At 44.6% G+C, this 18,296-nt stretch overlaps 2 protein-coding genes across 3 annotated transcripts in view; one reads left to right on the top strand and one right to left on the bottom strand.

The window, feature by feature from the left end:
• Positions 1 to 2,935, bottom strand: part of jph1a (junctophilin 1a) — an 83,438-nt gene extending 80,503 nt beyond the window's left edge. The window contains exons 1-2 of the mRNA XM_021620035.3: positions 2,836 to 2,935; positions 2,166 to 2,685 (exon numbers count right to left, since the gene is read on the bottom strand). Coding sequence (XP_021475710.3) covers positions 2,166 to 2,544 — 379 coding nt within the window. The 5' untranslated portion in view covers positions 2,545 to 2,685; positions 2,836 to 2,935. The remainder of the gene's footprint in view (positions 1 to 2,165; positions 2,686 to 2,835) is intronic.
• Positions 2,936 to 4,299: 1,364 nt separating this feature from the next.
• Positions 4,300 to 18,296, top strand: part of gdap1 (ganglioside induced differentiation associated protein 1) — a 30,211-nt gene continuing 16,214 nt past the window's right edge. The window contains exon 1 of one of the 2 annotated variants that reach the window (XM_090189218.1): positions 4,300 to 4,529. In XM_090189218.1, coding sequence (XP_090045344.1) covers positions 4,362 to 4,529 — 168 coding nt within the window. In that variant the 5' untranslated portion in view covers positions 4,300 to 4,361. The remainder of the gene's footprint in view (positions 4,530 to 18,296) is intronic. The other variant, XM_090189220.1, reaches the window with a different exon arrangement.

Raw genomic sequence — 18,296 nt, 5'->3', positions numbered from 1 at the left:
AAAGAGCTTATGGAACGGTCTGCCTATCCATGTAAGAGACGCAGACTCGGTCTCAACGTTTAAGTCTTTACTGAAGACACATCTCTTCAGTGGGTCATAGGATTGAGTGTAGTCTGACCCAGGAGTGTGAAGGTGAACGGAAAGGCTCTGGAGCAACGAACCGCCCCTGCTGTCTCTGCCTGGCCGGTTCCCCTCTTTCCACTGGGATTCTCTGCCTCTAACACTATTACAGGGGCTGAGTCACTGGCTTACTGGTGCTCCTCCATGCCATCCCTAGGAGGGGTGCGTCACTTGAGTGGGTTGAGTCACTGATGTGATCTTCCTGCCTGGGTTGGCGCCCCCCCCTTGGGTTGTGCCGTGGCGGAGATCTTTGTGGGCTATACTCGGCCTTGTCTCAGGATGGTAAGTTGGTGGTTGAAGATATCCCTCTAGTGGTGTGGGGGCTGTGCTTTGGCAAAGTGGGGGAGGTTATATCCTGCCTGTTTGGCCCTGTCCGGGGGTGTCATCGGATGGGGCCACAGTGTCTCCTGACCCCTCCTGTCTCAGCCTCCAGTATTTATGCTGCAGTAGTTTGTGTCGGGGAGCTAGGGTCAGTTTGTTATATCTGGAGTACTTCTCCTGTTCTATTCGGTGTCCTGTGTGAATTTAAGAATGCTCTCTCTAATTCTCTCATTCTCTCTCTCTCTCGGAGGACATGAGCCCTAGGACCATGCCTCAGGACTACCTGACATGATGACTCCTTGCTGTCCCCAGTCCACCTGGCCGTGCTGCTGCTCCAGTTTCAACTGTTCTGCCTGTGATAATTATTATTCGACCATGCTGGTCATTTATGAACATTTGAACATCTTGGCCATGTTCTGTTATAATCTCCACCTGGCACAGCCAGAAGAGGACTGCCACCCCACATAGCCTGGTTCCTCTCTAGGTTTCTTCCTAGGTTTTGGCCTTTCTAGGGAGGTTTTTCCTAGCCACCGTGCTTCTACGCCTGCATTGCTTTCTGTTTGGAGTTTTAGGCTGGGTTTCTGTACAGCACTTTGAGACATCAGCTGATGTACAAAGGGCTATATAAATACATTTGATTTGATTTGTGTTTGTGTCTCAGTCACCAGATCTCAACTCGATTGAACACTTATGGGAGATTCTGGAGAAACGCCTGAGAGCGTTTTCCTCCGACATCAACAAAAACACCAAACGATGGAATTTATCGTGGAACAGCCTGGTCTCATAGGCTAGACGTAACATAGTAAAGTAAATCCGGGACACTAATTAGTAAGATATGTTACCTTTGGTATGGTTACATAAGATAGAGGGTTACTGACAACTTTAGCATTTTAGCTAATTAGCAACTACTTGGCATGTTAGCTAACCATTCCCCTAACCTCAACCCATGAACCTAACTCCCAAACTTAACCCTAACTGCTAGCCTAGCTAACATTAGCCAGTTAGCTAAAGTTAGCCACCTAGCTAGAATTCATAATATATAAGTTTTGCAAATTCGTAATATATCGTAGGAAATGGGTGATGGACATCCACAAAAGAATACATACCAAACAAAACGCAACATGTAGTTTCTAGGATTTGCATAGAGAATAATATAAAATATTCTGAGATCAGGTTGAATAATGGGGAAGCAATCCGTCCAATAGCGTTCCAGACACTTGTAGAATGTATGCCAAGGCACATTGACGCTGTTCTGGTTTGCGGCCCAATTCCCTATTAAGACTTTCACATAATAATTAAATTTGTCAGATACCTGTACACCTAGCACAGATAACCTAGAAATGATGCTTATATTTAAATAAATCAATAAGGATGTTATTCTATCAAAAATAATTATGGGGAACCTATTTATTATAGGACTAAATCCAATATTTTATGGGGCATGCAAGGCGAGCATGTTAACGTGCACGTAATAGAGCTAAAGTCAAAATCCCCAATCAGTCTAAATGTTAGGAGATATAATAACATCCCTATAATAAACCTGCAATAACCCTACAGTCACATGTCCATTATCTGGCCTCTATGTGCATGAACCTCTTCGCACGCCAAACCACAACAGACCGCCAAGACGGATCCCACTGGTTCGCGGTTTAAAGAGATACACACGCAATTTCCAAAACAACATGTCCATCCTTTATAACAGTAGCCTATAACGGGTATCTTACCACCGTCGCCGTAGGTCTCAATCCCATACCCGTCCTGTAGCCCGTTACTCCACGTCCCGTCGTACCTCGCAGGTGTATTGTGGCTCTGTCGGAGTCCATAGCGACCCTTGAAGCCGTGACTCCACTCACCGCGGTAAATCCACTTCCCTTTGGTTTCTACTCCCAGTCCATGCCGCTTCCCCTGGGACCAGTAGCCATGGTACATATTCCCGCTGGGCCAGGTGTACACCCCCACTATCTCAAAGCCGTGCGACCAGGAGCCGGAGTACTCGCCCTGGCCTTTTGGCCCGGTACAGATGCCATGTCCATGGGCTTTACCGTCCTCCCACCCTCCGCAGTATGTTCCTCCATCATCGAAGTCGAACCGTCCGCCCGTCATTCAGAACAGCCTCGAAATGGAGCCAGAACTCTACGGTCGTAGGCTGACTCAATGGTGTCGTGTTATTATCCCCCCCCAGAAGGGATCCAGCAGGGAGCGGAGAGGTGGAGAAAACAGAGACGACTCTGTTTTGCACAAGAACTAAAAACAAACAGAAACAGTGTTTATGGTGGGGATCATGGGCAGTGTGTGGTTCCAACCGATAGACATGTAAAAGAGAAAAGCATGCGTGAAGTGGCTTTAGTGTGTATGTGGTTAGGGTTAGGGTGTGAACGGGGAAGAGTCATTTACCGGAGTCGCACGCGGTATCCGCCGCTGTGTGATAGCTCGTCTCCCCCCTCCACTGATCAGAGGGAGAGAGAGAGAAGCATCGAGTCTCCAAACAAGAAAGACACGGCCAATTTGCTACGTCACGCCAGTAGAACCTCCCACCCACTACCCCCACTGCCACCCCCTCAGCTAATTATGAGGGTGTACCCGCTTTAGCCCCCTGTATTATGTGCCGCTGTCCGCCAGTAAATCACATAGTTCAAATAGTAGAGCAACCGTCAGATAGTCGCTACCGCGTCGATAGAACAGGTGTGTGTTTCCTCTACAGAATGGCTCTTTTTGAGGTGTGAGTGAACAGGGGGTAAATATATAAATGTCCTGTGTGATCCATAAAGATCCGATTAAACCCGTATTCTAATTTCATCATACGGCCACTGTAAAACTCTGAAATCGCCGATTTCAGGCAAAACTCTCAACATGTCGTAATGAAAAGAATATGTACACTTTGCTGTTGAAGGCTACTTTTTGTGACAGTTGTATTTAAGTAACTGTCTTAATTTTGTCAACCTATAATTGTATATATATATATATATATATATATATATATATATATATATATAAGCTTCTGGCATGTTTTAAATAGGCTATAATAAGGTCAAACTCTAATTCTTAATTCTACACAACTTGATTATTCAATCAGTTCAGACATGATGTAAATATATGAGCTTCAGTCGAAGGGAAACTATTAATTTATCAATACAATACTGACAATATCACAGTATCACAAATCACTTGCATTGGCAATATAAACATATGTTTCCCATGCCAATAAAGCCCCTTGAATTGAATTGAATTTATTTGAAAAAGGAGTGGATAACAGCGACCTCTGCTGATGACTGGAAGCAATGGTCAACACTACGTAGAGCTGCTGTATGGGACGCAACCTCTCACGAGCGACGATTTATCAAATTACAAAGAGCATTTTCTAAAACTAGAAGGATATTTATTGCTATTATTTTACACACGTTACATAAACTTAAATAAATAGCTACTACGTAGGCTAATTTAAATATAGATCTACAACCACTGAGGCTTTTCATAACACACAGACATAGGACTACTCGAAGTTGTGATCTTTCAGAGAGGTACTCACAAACATGGCCATTTCCCATTCATCTCTCATTCATCAGTCCTGAGGAAACTAAGAGGGGTGTGATGCTGATGACGCAATAGGTTGGAGGTCTGACCTCGCTCGGATCCGTAACCAATTGATTGTCACTAGTTACAACAGCCACAAATATATAAACCCCGCCTACTTCTACAATGTATCTTCTTAAAAATCTGATTTTGAACCTAATTCTAACCTTAAAACTAACTTTAACCACACTGCTATACTTATGCATAACCATAACCTTAAATTAAGTCCAAAAATCACATTTTTGTTTTCAATGATTTTTATGACAAAGACAATTTAATTTTGTGGCTGTGGTAACTAGTTACAACCGTCCCAAACACAGCAACAACTCAGCGACAGACATATAGCTAAAATGGCGGCGGAAAACAGCGCCGAATTTCAGGATGATAAAGAAATCCTCATCAACAAGGGTGATGTTCAAGAGGTACAACAAAAGAGCGGAGCTGTCACAGAAAGTACGACTGCCAAACCATCCAAAATGACACTGTATCATTGGACGCAGTCCTTCAGTTCGCAGAAGGTGAGTGTTTCAGAACCATGCCGTAATGGACAGCTCCTCAAGGGTATGCGTGGATTGCGTGACTAGGCAAGGTATTGCGACATGCTAATCAAAATAACACTGATATGACAAAATAAATGAAGTTATAGCATCATATAGGCTTTTGCAGCTCCTAAAACGGACTGTAACCAGGCTGTTTTGCTATTTCTGCTTGAACAGGAAGCTGGATCTATTGGCCAACATGCACATGGCCTTTCTTACAGCGAAATCCCAGTTCCAAATCAAATCACACGTTATTTATCACATGTGCCAAATACAAAAGCTGTAGAGCTTACAGTGACATGCTAAATACAACAGGTGTAGTAGATCTTACAGTGACATGCTAAATACAACAGGTGTAGTAGACCTCACAGTGAAATGCTTTCTTACAAGCCCATAACCAACAATGCTGTTTTAAGGAAAAATAAAAGACAATTATAATAATCATTCAATTAAGGAGCAGGGGTAAAATAATAGTGAGGCTATATACAGGGTATTACGGTACAGAGTCAATGTGGAGGCTATATACAGGGTATTACGGTACAGAGTCAATGTGGAGGCTATATACAGGGTGTACCGGTACAGAGTCAATCTGGAGGCTATATACAGGGTGTTACGGTACAGAGTCAATGTGGAGGCTTTATTCAGGGTGTTACGGTACAGAGTCAATGTGGAGGCTATATGCAGGGTGTACCAGTACAGAGTCAATGTAGACTGTATACAGGAGGTACCGGTACAGAGTCAATGTGGAGGATATATACAGGGGGTACCGGTACAGAGTCAATGTGGAGACTATATACAGGGGGTACCGGTACAGAGTCAATGTGGAGGCTATATACAGGGGTACCAGTACAGAGTCAATGTGGAGGCTAGATACAGGGGGTACCGGTACAGAGACAATGTGGAGGCTATATACAGGGGGTACCGGTACAGAGTCAATGTGGAGGCTATATACAGGGGGTACCGATACAGAGTCAATTTGCGGGGGCTAGGTTAGTCAAGGTAATTCTGGTAATATATACATTGGGGCAAAAAAGTATTTAGTCAGCCACCAATTGTGCAAGTTCTCCCACTTAAAAAGATGAGAGGCCTGTAATTTTCATCATAGGTACACTTCAACTATGACAGACAAAATTAGAAAAACATTTTTTCAATTATTTTATTTGCAAATTTTGGTGGAAAATAAGTATTTGGTCAATAACAAAAGTTTATCTCAATACTTTGTTATATACCCTTTGTTGGCAATGACAGAGGTCAAACGTTTTCTGTAAGTCTTCACAAGGTTTTCACACACTGTTGCTGGTATTTTGGCCCATTCCTCCATGCAGAACTCCTCTAGAGCAGTGATGTTTTGGGGCTGTTGCTAGGCAACACGGACTTTCAACTCCCTCCAAAGATTTTCCATGGGGTTGAGATCTGGAGACTGGCTAAGCCACTCCAGACCTTGAAATGCTTCTTACGAAGCCACTCCTTCGTTGCCCGGGTGGTGTGTTTGGGATCATTGTCATGCTGAAAGACCCAGCCACGTTTCATCTTCAATGCCCTTGCTGATGGAATGAGGTTTTCACTCAAAATCTCACGATACAAGGCCCCATTCATTCTTTCCTTCACATGGATCAGTCGTCCTGGTCCCTTTGCAGAAAAACAGCCCCAAAGCATGATGTTTCCACCCCCATGCTTCACAGTAGGTATGGTGTTCTTTGGATGCAACTCAGCATTCTTTGTCCTCCAAACACGACGAGTTGAGTTTTTACCAAAAAGTTATATTTTGGTTTCATCTGACCATATGACATTCTCCCAATCTTCTTCTGAATCATCCAAATGCTCTTTAGCAAACTTCAGACGGGCCTGGACATATACTGGCTTAAGCAGGGGGACACGTCTGGCACTGCAGGATTTGAGTCCCTGGCGGCGTAGTGTGTTACTGATGGTAGGCTTTGTTACTTTGGTCCCAGCTCTCTGCAGGGCATTCACTAGGTCCCCCCGTGTGGTTCTGGGATTTTTGCTCACCGTTCTTGTGATCATTTTGACCCCACAGGGTGAGATCTTGTGTGGAGCCCCAGATCGAGGGAGATTATCAGTGGTCTTGTATGTCTTCCATTTCCTAATAATTGCTCCCACAGTTGATTTCTTCAAACCAAGCTGCTTACCTATTGCAGATTGTCTTCCCAGCCTGGTGCAGGTCTACAATTTTGTTTCTAGTGTCCTTTGACAGCTCTTTGGTCTTGGCCATAGTGGAGTTTGGGGTGTGACTGTTTGAGGTTGTGGACAGGTGTATTTTATACTGATAACAAGTTCAAACAGGTGCCATTAATACAGGTAACGAGTGGAGGACAGAGGAGCCTCTTAAAGAAGAAGTTACAGGTCTGTGAGAGCCAGAAATCGTGCTTGTTTGTAGGTGACCAAATACTTATTTTCCACCATAATTTGCAAATAAATTCATTAAAAATGTGATTTCTGTATTTTTTTTCTCATTTTGTCTGTCATAGTTGAAGTGTACCTATGATGACAATTACAGACCTCTCTCATCTTTTTAAGTGGGAGAACTTGCACAATTGGTGGCTGACTAAATACTTTTTTGCCCCACTGTACATGTGGGTAGAGTTATTAAAGTGACTATGCATAGATAGTCATAGATAACAACAGAGAGTAGCAGCAGTGTAAAAAAGGGGAGGGGGGACAATGTTAATAGTCTGGGTAGCCGTTTGATTAGGTGTTCAGGAGTCTTATGGCTTGGGGGTAGAAGCTGTTTAGAAGCCTCTTGGACCTAGACTTGGCGCTCCGGTACCACTTGCCGTGCTCTAGCAGAGAGAACAGTCTATGACTAGGGTGGCTGGAGTCTTTGACAATTTTTAGGGCCTTCGTCTGACACCTCCTGGTATAGAGTTCCTGCATGGCAGGAAGCTTGGCCCCAGTGATGTACTGGGCCATACGCACTACCCTCTATAGTGCCTTGCGGTTGGAGGCTGAGCAGTTGCCATACTAGGCTGTGATGCAATCAGTCAGGATGCTCTCGATGGTGCAGCTGAATAACCTTTTGAGGATCTGAGGACCCATGCCAAATCTTTTCGGTCTCCAGGGAGGGAAATAGGTTTTGTCGTGCCCTCTTCACGACTGTCTTGGTGTGCTTGGACCAGGTTAGTTTGTTGGTGATGTGGACTCTAAGGAACTTGAAGATCTCAACCTGCTCCAATACAGCCCTGTCGAGGAGAATGGGGGTGTCCTCTGTCCCCCAATTCCTGTAGTCCACAATCATCTCCTTAGTCTTGATCACATTGAGGGAGAGGTTGTTGTACTTGCGCCAAACGGTCAAATCTCTGACCTCCTCCCTATAGGCTGTCTCTTCATTGTCGGTGATCAGGCTTACCACTGTTGTGTCATCAGCAAACTTAAGGATGTTGTTGGAGTCATGCCTGGTCGTGTAGTCATGAGTGAACAGGGAGTATAGGAGGGGACTGAGCACGCACCCCTGAGGGGCCCATGTGTTGAGGATCAACGTGGCGGATGTGTTGTTACCTAGCCTTACCACCTGGAAGTCCAGGATCCAGTTGCAGAGGTAGGTGTTTAGTCCCAGGGTTCTTAGCTTAGTGATGAGCTTTTAGGGCACTATGGTGTTGAACACTGAGCTGTAGTCAATGAATAGCATTCTCACATAGGTGTTCCTTTTGTCCAGGTGTGAAAGGGCAGTGTGGAGTGCAATAGAGATTGCATCATCTGTGGATATGTTGGAGTGGTATCCAAATTGGAGTGCGTCTAGGGTTTCTGGGATAATGGTGTTGATATGAGCCATGACCAGCCTTTCAAAGCTTTTCATGGCTACAGACGTGAGTGCTACAGGTCGGTGGTCATTTAGGCAGGTTACCTTTGTGTTCTTGAGCACTGGGACTATGGTGTTCTGCTTGAAACATGTTGGTATTACAGACTCAGACAGGGAGAGGTTGAAAATGTCAGTGAAGACACTTGCCAGTTGTTCAGCTCATGCTCAGCGTACACGTCCTGGTAATCTGTCTGGCCCTGTGTTCTTGTGAATGTTGACCTGTTTAAAGGTCTTACTCACATCGGCTACAGAGAGCGTGATCACACAGCCGCCCAGAACAGCTGATGCTCTCATGCATGGTTCTGTGTTACTTGCCTCAAAGCGAGCATAAAAGTAATTTAGCTCGCCTGGTTGGCCCGTGTCACTGGGCAGCTCGCGGCTGTGCTTTCCAATGTAGTCTATCCATATGCTTTGAAGTCCACAGCCCCATCATAGAGAATTCTTTGATGTCCTTCTCCAAGTTCATAATGACATGTCACAAGTGTAAGGGTATTATAGGTGGAGCTGTATTGTAGGTGGAGCTGTATTGTAGGTGGAGATGTATTGTAGGTGGAGCTGTATTGTATTGTAGATGTATTGTATTGGAGCTGTATTGTATTGGAGCTGTATTGTATTGGAGCTGTATTGTAGGTGGAGCTGTATTGTAGGTGGAGCTGTATTGGAGCTGTATTGTATTGGAGCTGTATTGTATTGGAGCTGTATTGTATTGGAGCTGTATTGTAGGTGGAGCTGTATTGGAGCTGTATTGTATTGGAGCTGTATTGTATTGGAGCTGTATTGTATTGGAGCTGTATTGTATTGGAGCTGTATTGTATTGGAGCTGTATTGTAGGTGGAGCTGTATTGTAGGTGGAGATGTATTGTAGCTGTATTGTAGCTGTATTGTATTGTAGCTGTATTGTAGGTGGAGCTGTATTGTAGGTGGAGCTGTATTGTAGGTGGAGATGTATTGTATTGGAGCTGTATTGTAGGTGGAGCTGTATTGTAGGTGGAGCTGTATTGTAGGTGGAGCTGTATTGTAGGTGGAGCTGTATTGTAGCTGTATTGTATTGGAGCTGTATTGTAGGTGGAGCTGTATTGTAGGTGGAGCTGTATTGTAGGTGGAGTTGTATTGTAGGTGGAGCTGTATTGTATTGTAGCTGTATTGTAGGTGGAGCTGTATTGTAGGTGGAGCTGTATTGTAGGTGGAGCTGTATTGTAGCTGTATTGTATTGGAGCTGTATTGTATTGGAGCTGTATTGTAGGTGGAGCTGTATTGTAGGTGGAGCTGTATTGTAGGTGGAGTTGTATTGTAGGTGGAGCTGTATTGTATTGGAGCTGTATTGTAGGTGGAGCTGTATTGTAGGTGGAGCTGCATTGTAGGTGGAGCTGTATTGTATTGTAGCTGTATTGTAGGTGGAGCTGTACTGTAGCTGTATTGTAGGTGGAGCTGTACTGTAGCTGTATTGTAGGTGGAGCTGTATTGTAGGTGGAGCTGTACTGTAGCTGTATTGTAGGTGGAGCTGTATTGTAGGTGTTTTTTGTTGTTGTTGTGTGATTTGGATTAATCCCCTCTACCTCACGGAACCCCACTAATCTACTGACCGAACGCAAGAGGTGGCTAACAACAGACTCCATCCTATGCTAGCTTGCTACCGGTTGGCTTGGCTAGCTGTCTAAATCGCCGTGACCCTCAACCAACCTCTCCACTCACTGGACCCTTTTGATCACTCGACTAAGCATGCCTCTCCTTAATGTCAATATGTCTTGTCCATTGCTGTTCTGGTTAGTGTTTATTGGCTTATTTCACTGTAGAGCCTCTAGTCCTGCTCACTATACCTTATCCAACCTATTAGTTCCACCACCCACACATGCAATGACATCTCCTGGTTTCAATGATGTTTCTAGAGACAATATCTCTCTCTTCATCACTCAATACCTAGGTTTACCTCCACTGTATTCACATCCTACCTTACCTTTGTCTGTACATTATACCTTGATGCTATTTTATCGCCCCCAGAAACCTCCTTTTACTCTCTGTTCCAGACGTTCTAGACGACCAATTCTTATTGCTTTTAGTCGCACCCTTATTCTACTCCTCCTATGTTCCTCTGGCGATGTAGAGGTGAATCCAGGCCCTGCAGTGCCTAGCTCCACTCCTACTCCCCAGGCGCTCTCTTTTGACGACTTCTGTAACCGTAATAGCCTTGGTTTCATGCATGTTAACATTAGAAGCCTCCTCCCTAAGTTTGTTCTATTCACTGCTTTAGCACACTCTGCCAACCCGGATGTTCTAGCTGTGTCTGAATCCTGGCTTAGGAAGACCACCAAAAATTCAGACATTTTAATTCCAAACTACAACATTTTCAGACAAGATAGAACTGCCAAAGGGGGCGGTGTTGCAATCTACTGCAAAGATAGCCTGCAGAGTTCTGTCCTACTATCCAGGTCTGTACCCAAACAATTTGAACTTCTACTTTTAAAAATCCACCTCTCTAAAAACAAGTCTCTCACCGTTGCTGCCTGCTATAGACCACCCTCTGCCCCCAGCTGTGCTCTGGACACCATATGTGAACTGATTGCCCCCCATCTATCTTCAGAGCTCGTGCTGCTAGGCGACCTAAACTGGAACATGCTTAACACCCCAGCCATCCTACAATCTAAACTTGATGCCCTCAATCTCACAGAAATGATCAATGAACCTACCAGGTACCTCCCCAAAGCCTTAAACATGGGCACCCTCATAGATATCATCCTAACCAACTTCCCCTCTAAATACACCTCTGCTGTCTTCAACCAAGATCTCAGCGATCACTGCCTCATTGCCTGCATCCGTAATGGGTCAGCGGTCAAACGACCTCCTCTCATCACTGTCAAACGCTCCCTGAAACACTTCAGCGAGCAGGCCTTTCTAATCGACCTGGCCGGGGTATCCTGGAAGGATATTGACCTCATCCCGTCAGTAGAGGATGCCTGGATATTTTTTTAAAATGCCTTCCTAACCATCTTAAATAAACATGCCCCATTCAAGAAATTTAGAACCAGGAACAGATATAGCCCTTGGTTCTCCCCAGACCTGACTGCCCTTAACCAACACAAAAACATCCTATGGCGTTCTGCATTAGCATCGAACAGCCCCCGTGATATGCAGCTGTTCAGGGAAGCTAGAAACCATTATACACAGGCAGTTAGAAAAGCCAAGGCTAGCTTTTTCAAGCAGAAATTTGCTTCCTGCAACACTAACTCAAAAAAGTTCTGGGACACTGTAAAGTCCATGGAGAATAAGAACACCTCCTCCCAGCTGCCCACTGCACTGAAGATAGGAAACACTGTCACCACTGATAAATCCACCATAATTGAAAATTTCAATAAGCATTTTTCTACTGCTAGCCATGCTTTCCACCTGGCTACTCCTACCCCTGTCAACAGCACTGCACCCCCAACAGCAACTCGCCCAAGCCTTCCCCATTTCTCCTTCTCCCAAATCCATTCAGCTGATGTTCTGAAAGAGCTGCAAAATCTGGACCCCTACAAATCAGCCGGGCTAGACAATCTGGACCCTTTCTTTCTAAAATTATCTGCCAAAATTGTTGCCACCCCTATTACTAGCCTGTTCAACCTCTCTTTCGTGTCGTCTGAGATTCCCAAAGATTGGAAAGCAGCTGCGGTCATCCCCCTCTTCAAAGGGGGGGACACTCTTGACCCAAACTGCTACAGACCTATATCTATCCTACCATGCCTTTCTAAGGTCTTCGAAAGCCAAGTCAACAAACAGATTACCGACCATTTTGAATCTCACCATACCTTCTCTGCTATGCAATCTGGTTTCAGAGCTGGTCATGGGTGCACCTCAGCCACGCTCAAGGTCCTAAACGATATCTTAACCGCCATCGATAAGAAACATTACTGTGCAGCCGTATTCATTGATCTGGCCAAGGCTTTCGACTCTGTCAATCACCACATCCTCATCGGCAGACTCAACAGCCTTGGTTTCTCAAATGATTGCCTCACCTGGTTCACCAACTACTTCTCTGATAGAGTTCAGTGTGTCAAATCGGAGGGTCTGTTGTCCGGACCTCTGGCAGTCTCTATGGGGGTGCCACAGGGTTCAATTCTTGGACCGACTCTCTTCTCTGTATACATCAATGAGGTCGCTCTTGCTGCTGGTGAGTCTCTGATCCACCTCTACGCAGACGACACCATTCTGTATACTTCCGGCCCTTCTTTGGACACTGTGTTAACAACCCTCCAGGCAAGCTTCAATGCCATACAACTCTCCTTCCGTGGCCTCCAATTGCTCTTAAATACAAGTAAAACTAAATGCATGCTCTTCAACCGATCGCTACCTGCACCTACCCGCCTGTCCAACATCACTACTCTGGACGGCTCTGACTTAGAATACGTGGACAACTACAAATACTTAGGTGTCTGGTTAGACTGTAAACTCTCCTTCCAGACCCATATCAAACATCTCCAATCCAAAGTTAAATCTAGAATTGGCTTCCTATTTCGCAACAAAGCATCCTTCACTCATGCTGCCAAACATACCCTTGTAAAACTGACCATCCTACCAATCCTCGACTTTGGCGATGTAATTTACAAAATAGCCTCCAATACCCTACTCAACAAATTGGATGCAGTCTATCACAGTGCAATCCGTTTTGTCACCAAAGACCCATATACTACCCACCATTGCGACCTGTACGCTCTCGTTGGCTGGCCCTCGCTTCATACTCGTCGCCAAACCCACTGGCTCCATGTCATCTACAAGACCCTGCTAGGTAAAGTCCCCCCTTATCTCAGCTCGCTGGTCACCATAGCATCTCCCACCTGTAGCACACGCTCCAGCAGGTATATCTCTCTAGTCACCCCCAAAACCAATTCTTTCTTTGGCCGCCTCTCTTTCCAGTTCTCTGCTGCCAATGACTGGAACGAACTACAAAAATCTCTGAAACTGGAAACACTTATCTCCCTCACTAGCTTTAAGCACCAACTGTCAGAGCAGCTCACAGATTACTGCACCTGTACATAGCCCACCTATAATTTAGCCCTATCAACTACCTCTTTCCCAACTGTATTTAATTTATTTATTTATTTTGCTCCTTTGCACCCCATTATTTTTATTTCTACTTTGCACATTCTTCCATTGCAAAACTACCATTCCAGTGTTTTACTTGCTATATTGTATTTACCTTGCCACCAAGGCCTTTTTTGCCTTTACCTCCCTTCTCACCTCATTTGCTCACATTGTATATAGACTTGTTTATACTTTATTATTGACTGTATGTTTGTTTTACTCCATGTGTAACTCTGTGTTGTTGTATCTGTCGAACTGCTTTGCTTTATCTTGGCCAGGTCGCAATTGTAAATGAGAACTTGTTCTCAACTTGCCTACCTGGTTAAATAAAGGTGAAATCAAAAAAATAAATAAAAGGTGGAGCTGTATTGTAGCTGTATTGTATTGGAGCTGTATTGTAGATGTATTGTATTGTAGCTGTATTGTAGGTGGAGATGTATTGTATTGGAGCTGTATTGTAGGTGGAGCTGTATTGTAGGTGGAGCTGTATTGTAGGTGGAGCTGTATTGTAGCTGTATTGTATTGGAGCTGTATTGTATTGGAGCTGTATTGTAGGTGGAGCTGTATTGTAGGTGGAGCTGTATTGTAGGTGGAGTTGTATTGTAGGTGGAGCTGTATTGTATTGTAGCTGTATTGTAGGTGGAGCTGTATTGTAGGTGGAGCTGTATTGTTATTGGAGCTGTATTGTAGGTGGAGCTGTATTGTATTGGAGCTGTATTGTAGCTGTATTGTAGGTGGAGCTGTATTGTATTGGAGCTGTATTGTATTGGAGCTGTATTGTAGGTGGAGCTGTATTGTAGCTGTATTGTATTGTAGCTGTATTGTAGGTGGGGCTGTATTGTATTGGAGCTGTATTGTAGGTGGAGCTGTATTGTAGCTGTATTGTATTGTAGCTGTATTGTAGGTGGGGCTGTATTGTAGGTTTATTGTAGCTGTATTGTAGGTGGAGCTGTATTGTAGCTGTATTGTATTGGAGCTGTATTGTATTGGAGCTGTATTGTAGGTGGGGCTGTATTGTAGGTTTATTGTAGCTGTATTGTAGGTGGAGCTGTATTGTAGCTGTATTGTATTGTAGCTGTATTGTAGGTGGGGCTGTATTGTAGGTTTATTGTAGCTGTATTGTAGGTGGAGCTGTATTGTAGCTGTATTGTATTGGAGCTGTATTGTATTGAAGCTGTATTGTAGGTGGAGCTGTATTGTAGGTGGAGCTGTATTGTAGGTGGAGTTGTATTGTAGGTGGAGCTGTATTGTATTGGAGCTGTATTGTAGGTGGAGCTGCATTGTAGGTGGAGCTGTATTGTATTGTAGCTGTATTGTAGGTGGAGCTGTACTGTAGCTGTATTGTAGGTGGAGCTGTATTGTAGGTGGAGCTGTATTGTAGCTGTATTGTATTGGAGCTGTATTGTAGGTGGAGCTGTATTGTAGGTGGAGATGTATTGTATTGGAGCTGTATTGTAGGTGGAGCTGTATTGTAGGTGGAGCTGTATTGTAGGTGGAGCTGTATTGTAGCTGTATTGTATTGGAGCTGTATTGTATTGGAGCTGTATTGTAGGTGGAGCTGTATTGTAGGTGGAGCTGTATTGTAGGTGGAGCTGTATTGTATTGTAGCTGTATTGTAGGTGGAGCTGTATTGTAGGTGGAGCTGTATTGTTATTGGAGCTGTATTGTAGGTGGAGCTGTATTGTATTGGAGCTGTATTGTAGCTGTATTGTAGGTGGAGCTGTATTGTATTGGAGCTGTATTGTATTGGAGCTGTATTGTAGGTGGAGCTGTATTGTAGCTGTATTGTATTGTAGCTGTATTGTAGGTGGGGCTGTATTGTATTGGAGCTGTATTGTAGGTGGAGCTGTATTGTAGCTGTATTGTATTGTAGCTGTATTGTAGGTGGGGCTGTATTGTATTGGAGCTGTATTGTAGGTGGAGCTGTATTGTAGCTGTATTGTATTGTAGCTGTATTGTAGGTGGGGCTGTATTGTAGGTTTATTGTAGCTGTATTGTAGGTGGAGCTGTATTGGAGCTGTATTGTATTGGAGCTGTATTGTATTGGAGCTGTATTGTATTGGAGCTGTATTGTATTGGAGCTGTAGTGTAGGACAGCTGTATTGTAGGTGGAGCTGTATTGTAGGTGGAGCTGTATTGTAGCTGTATTGTATTGTAGCTGTATTGTAGGTGGGGCTGTATTGTAGGTTTATTGTAGCTGTATTGTAGGTGGAGCTGTATTGTAGCTGTATTGTATTGTATTGGAGCTGTATTGTAGGTGGAGCTGTATTGTATTCGAGCTGTATTGTATTGGAGCTGTATTGTATTGGCGCTGTAGTGTAGGACAGCTGTATTGTATTGGAGCTGTATTGTATTGGAGCTGTAGTGTAGGACAGCTGTATTGTAGGTGGGGCTGTATTGTAGGTGGAGCTGTATTGTAGCTGTATTGTATTGTAGCTGTATTGTAGGTGGGGCTGTATTGTAGGTTTATTGTAGCTGTATTGTAGGTGGAGCTGTATTGTAGCTGTATTGTATTGGAGCTGTATTGTATTGGAGCTGTATTGTATTGGAGCTGTATTGTATTGGAGCTGTATTGTATTGGAGCTGTAGTGTAGGACAGCTGTATTGTATTGGAGCTGTATTGTATTGGAGCTGTATTGTATTGGAGCTGTATTGTATTGGAGCTGTAGTGTAGGACAGCTGTATTGTATTGTAGCTGTATTGTAGGTGGGGCTGTATTGTAGGTTTATTGTAGCTGTATTGTAGGTGGAGCTGTATTGTATTGGAGCTGTATTGTAGCTGTATTGTATTGGAGCTGTATTGTAGCTGTATTGTATTGGAGCTGTATTGTATTGGGAGCTGTATTGTAGGGCGTCTGATCATTACAGAGAAGGGTCTGGTGTGTATTGCAGGTGGAGCTGTATTGTAGGGCGTCTGATCATTACAGAGAAGGGTCTGGTGTGTATTGCAGGTGGAGCTGTATTGTAGGGCGTCTGATCATTACAGAGAAGGGTCTGGTGTGTATTGCAGGTGGAGCTGTATTGTAGGGCGTCTGATCATTACAGAGAAGGGTCTGGTGTGTATTGCAGGTGGAGCTGTATTGTAGGGCGTCTGATCATTACAGAGAAGGGTCTGGTGTGTATTGCAGGTGGAGCTGTATTGTAGGGCGTCTGATCATTACAGAGAAGGGTCTGGTGTGTATTGCAGGTGGAGCTGTATTGTAGGGCGTCTGATCATTACAGAGAAGGGTCTGGTGTGTATTGCAGGTGGAGCTGTATTGTAGGGCGTCTGATCATTACAGAGAAGGGTCTGGTGTGTATTGCAGGTGGAGCTGTATTGTAGGGCGTCTGATCATTACAGAGAAGGGTCTGGTGTGTATTGCAGGTGGAGCTGTATTGTAGGGCGTCTGATCATTACAGAGAAGGGTCTGGTGTGTATTGCAGGTGGAGCTGTATTGTAGGGCGTCTGATCATTACAGAGAAGGGTCTGGTGTGTATTGCAGGTGGAGCTGTATTGTAGGGCGTCTGATCATTACAGAGAAGGGTCTGGTGTGTATTGCAGGTGGAGCTGTATTGTAGGGCGTCTGATCATTACAGAGAAGGGTCTGGTGTGTATTGCAGGTGGAGCTGTATTGTAGGGCGTCTGATCATTACAGAGAAGGGTCTGGTGTGTATTGCAGGTGGAGCTGTATTGTAGGGCGTCTGATCATTACAGAGAAGGGTCTGGTGTGTATTGCAGGTGGAGCTGTATTGTAGGGCGTCTGATCATTACAGAGAAGGGTCTGGTGTGTATTGCAGGTGGAGCTGTATTGTAGGGTGTCTGATCATTATAGAGAAGGGTCTGGTGTGTATTGCAGGTGGAGCTGTATTGTAGGGCGTCTGATCATTATAGAGAAGGGTCTGGTGTGTATTGCAGGTGGAGCTGTATTGTAGTGCGTCTGATCATTATAGAGAAGGGTCTGGTGTGTATTGCAGGTGGAGCTGTATTGTAGGGCGTCTGATCATTACAGAGAAGGGTCTGGTGTGTATTGCAGGTGGAGCTGTATTGTAGGGCGTCTGATCATTACAGAGAAGGGTCTGGTGTGTATTGCAGGTGGAGCTGTATTGTAGGGCGTCTGATCATTACAGAGAAGGGTCTGGTGTGTATTGCAGGTGGAGCTGTATTGTAGGGCGTCTGATCATTACAGAGAAGGGTCTGGTGTGTATTGCAGGTGGAGCTGTATTGTAGGGCGTCTGATCATTACAGAGAAGGGTCTGGTGTGTATTGTAGGTGGAGCTGTATTGTAGGGCGTCTGATCATTACAGAGAAGGGTCTGGTGTGTATTGCAGGTGGAGCTGTATTGTATTGGAGCTGTATTGTATTGGAGCTGTATTGTAGGGCGTCTGATCATTACAGAGAAGGGTCTGGTGTGTATTGCAGGTGGAGCTGTATTGTAGGGCGTCTGATCATTACAGAGAAGGGTCTGGTGTGTATTGCAGGTGGAGCTGTATTGTAGGGCGTCTGATCATTACAGAGAAGGGTCTGGTGTGTATTGCAGGTGGAGCTGTATTGTAGGGTGTCTGATCATTACAGAGAAGGGTCTGGTGTGTATTGCAGGTGGAGCTGTATTGTAGGGCGTCTGATCATTACAGAGAAGGGTCTGGTGTGTATTGTAGGTGGAGCTGTATTGTAGGGCGTCTGATCATTACAGAGAAGGGTCTGGTGTGTATTGCAGGTGGAGCTGTATTGTATTGGAGCTGTATTTTATTGGAGCTGTATTGTAGGGTGTCTGATCATTACAGAGAAGGGTCTGGTGTGTATTGCAGGTGGAGCTGTATTGTAGGGCGTCTGATCATTACATAGAAGGGTCTGGTGTGTATTGCAGGTGGAGCTGTATTGTAGGGCGTCTGATCATTACA

Source organism: Oncorhynchus mykiss, chromosome 11 (genome assembly GCF_057628025.1).
Source record: "Oncorhynchus mykiss isolate SJ-2025 chromosome 11, ASM5762802v1, whole genome shotgun sequence".
NCBI lineage: Eukaryota > Metazoa > Chordata > Actinopteri > Salmoniformes > Salmonidae > Oncorhynchus > Oncorhynchus mykiss.
The sequence above is the reverse complement of the archived record's forward strand: the minus strand, read 5'-3'. Positions and strand labels throughout refer to the sequence as shown.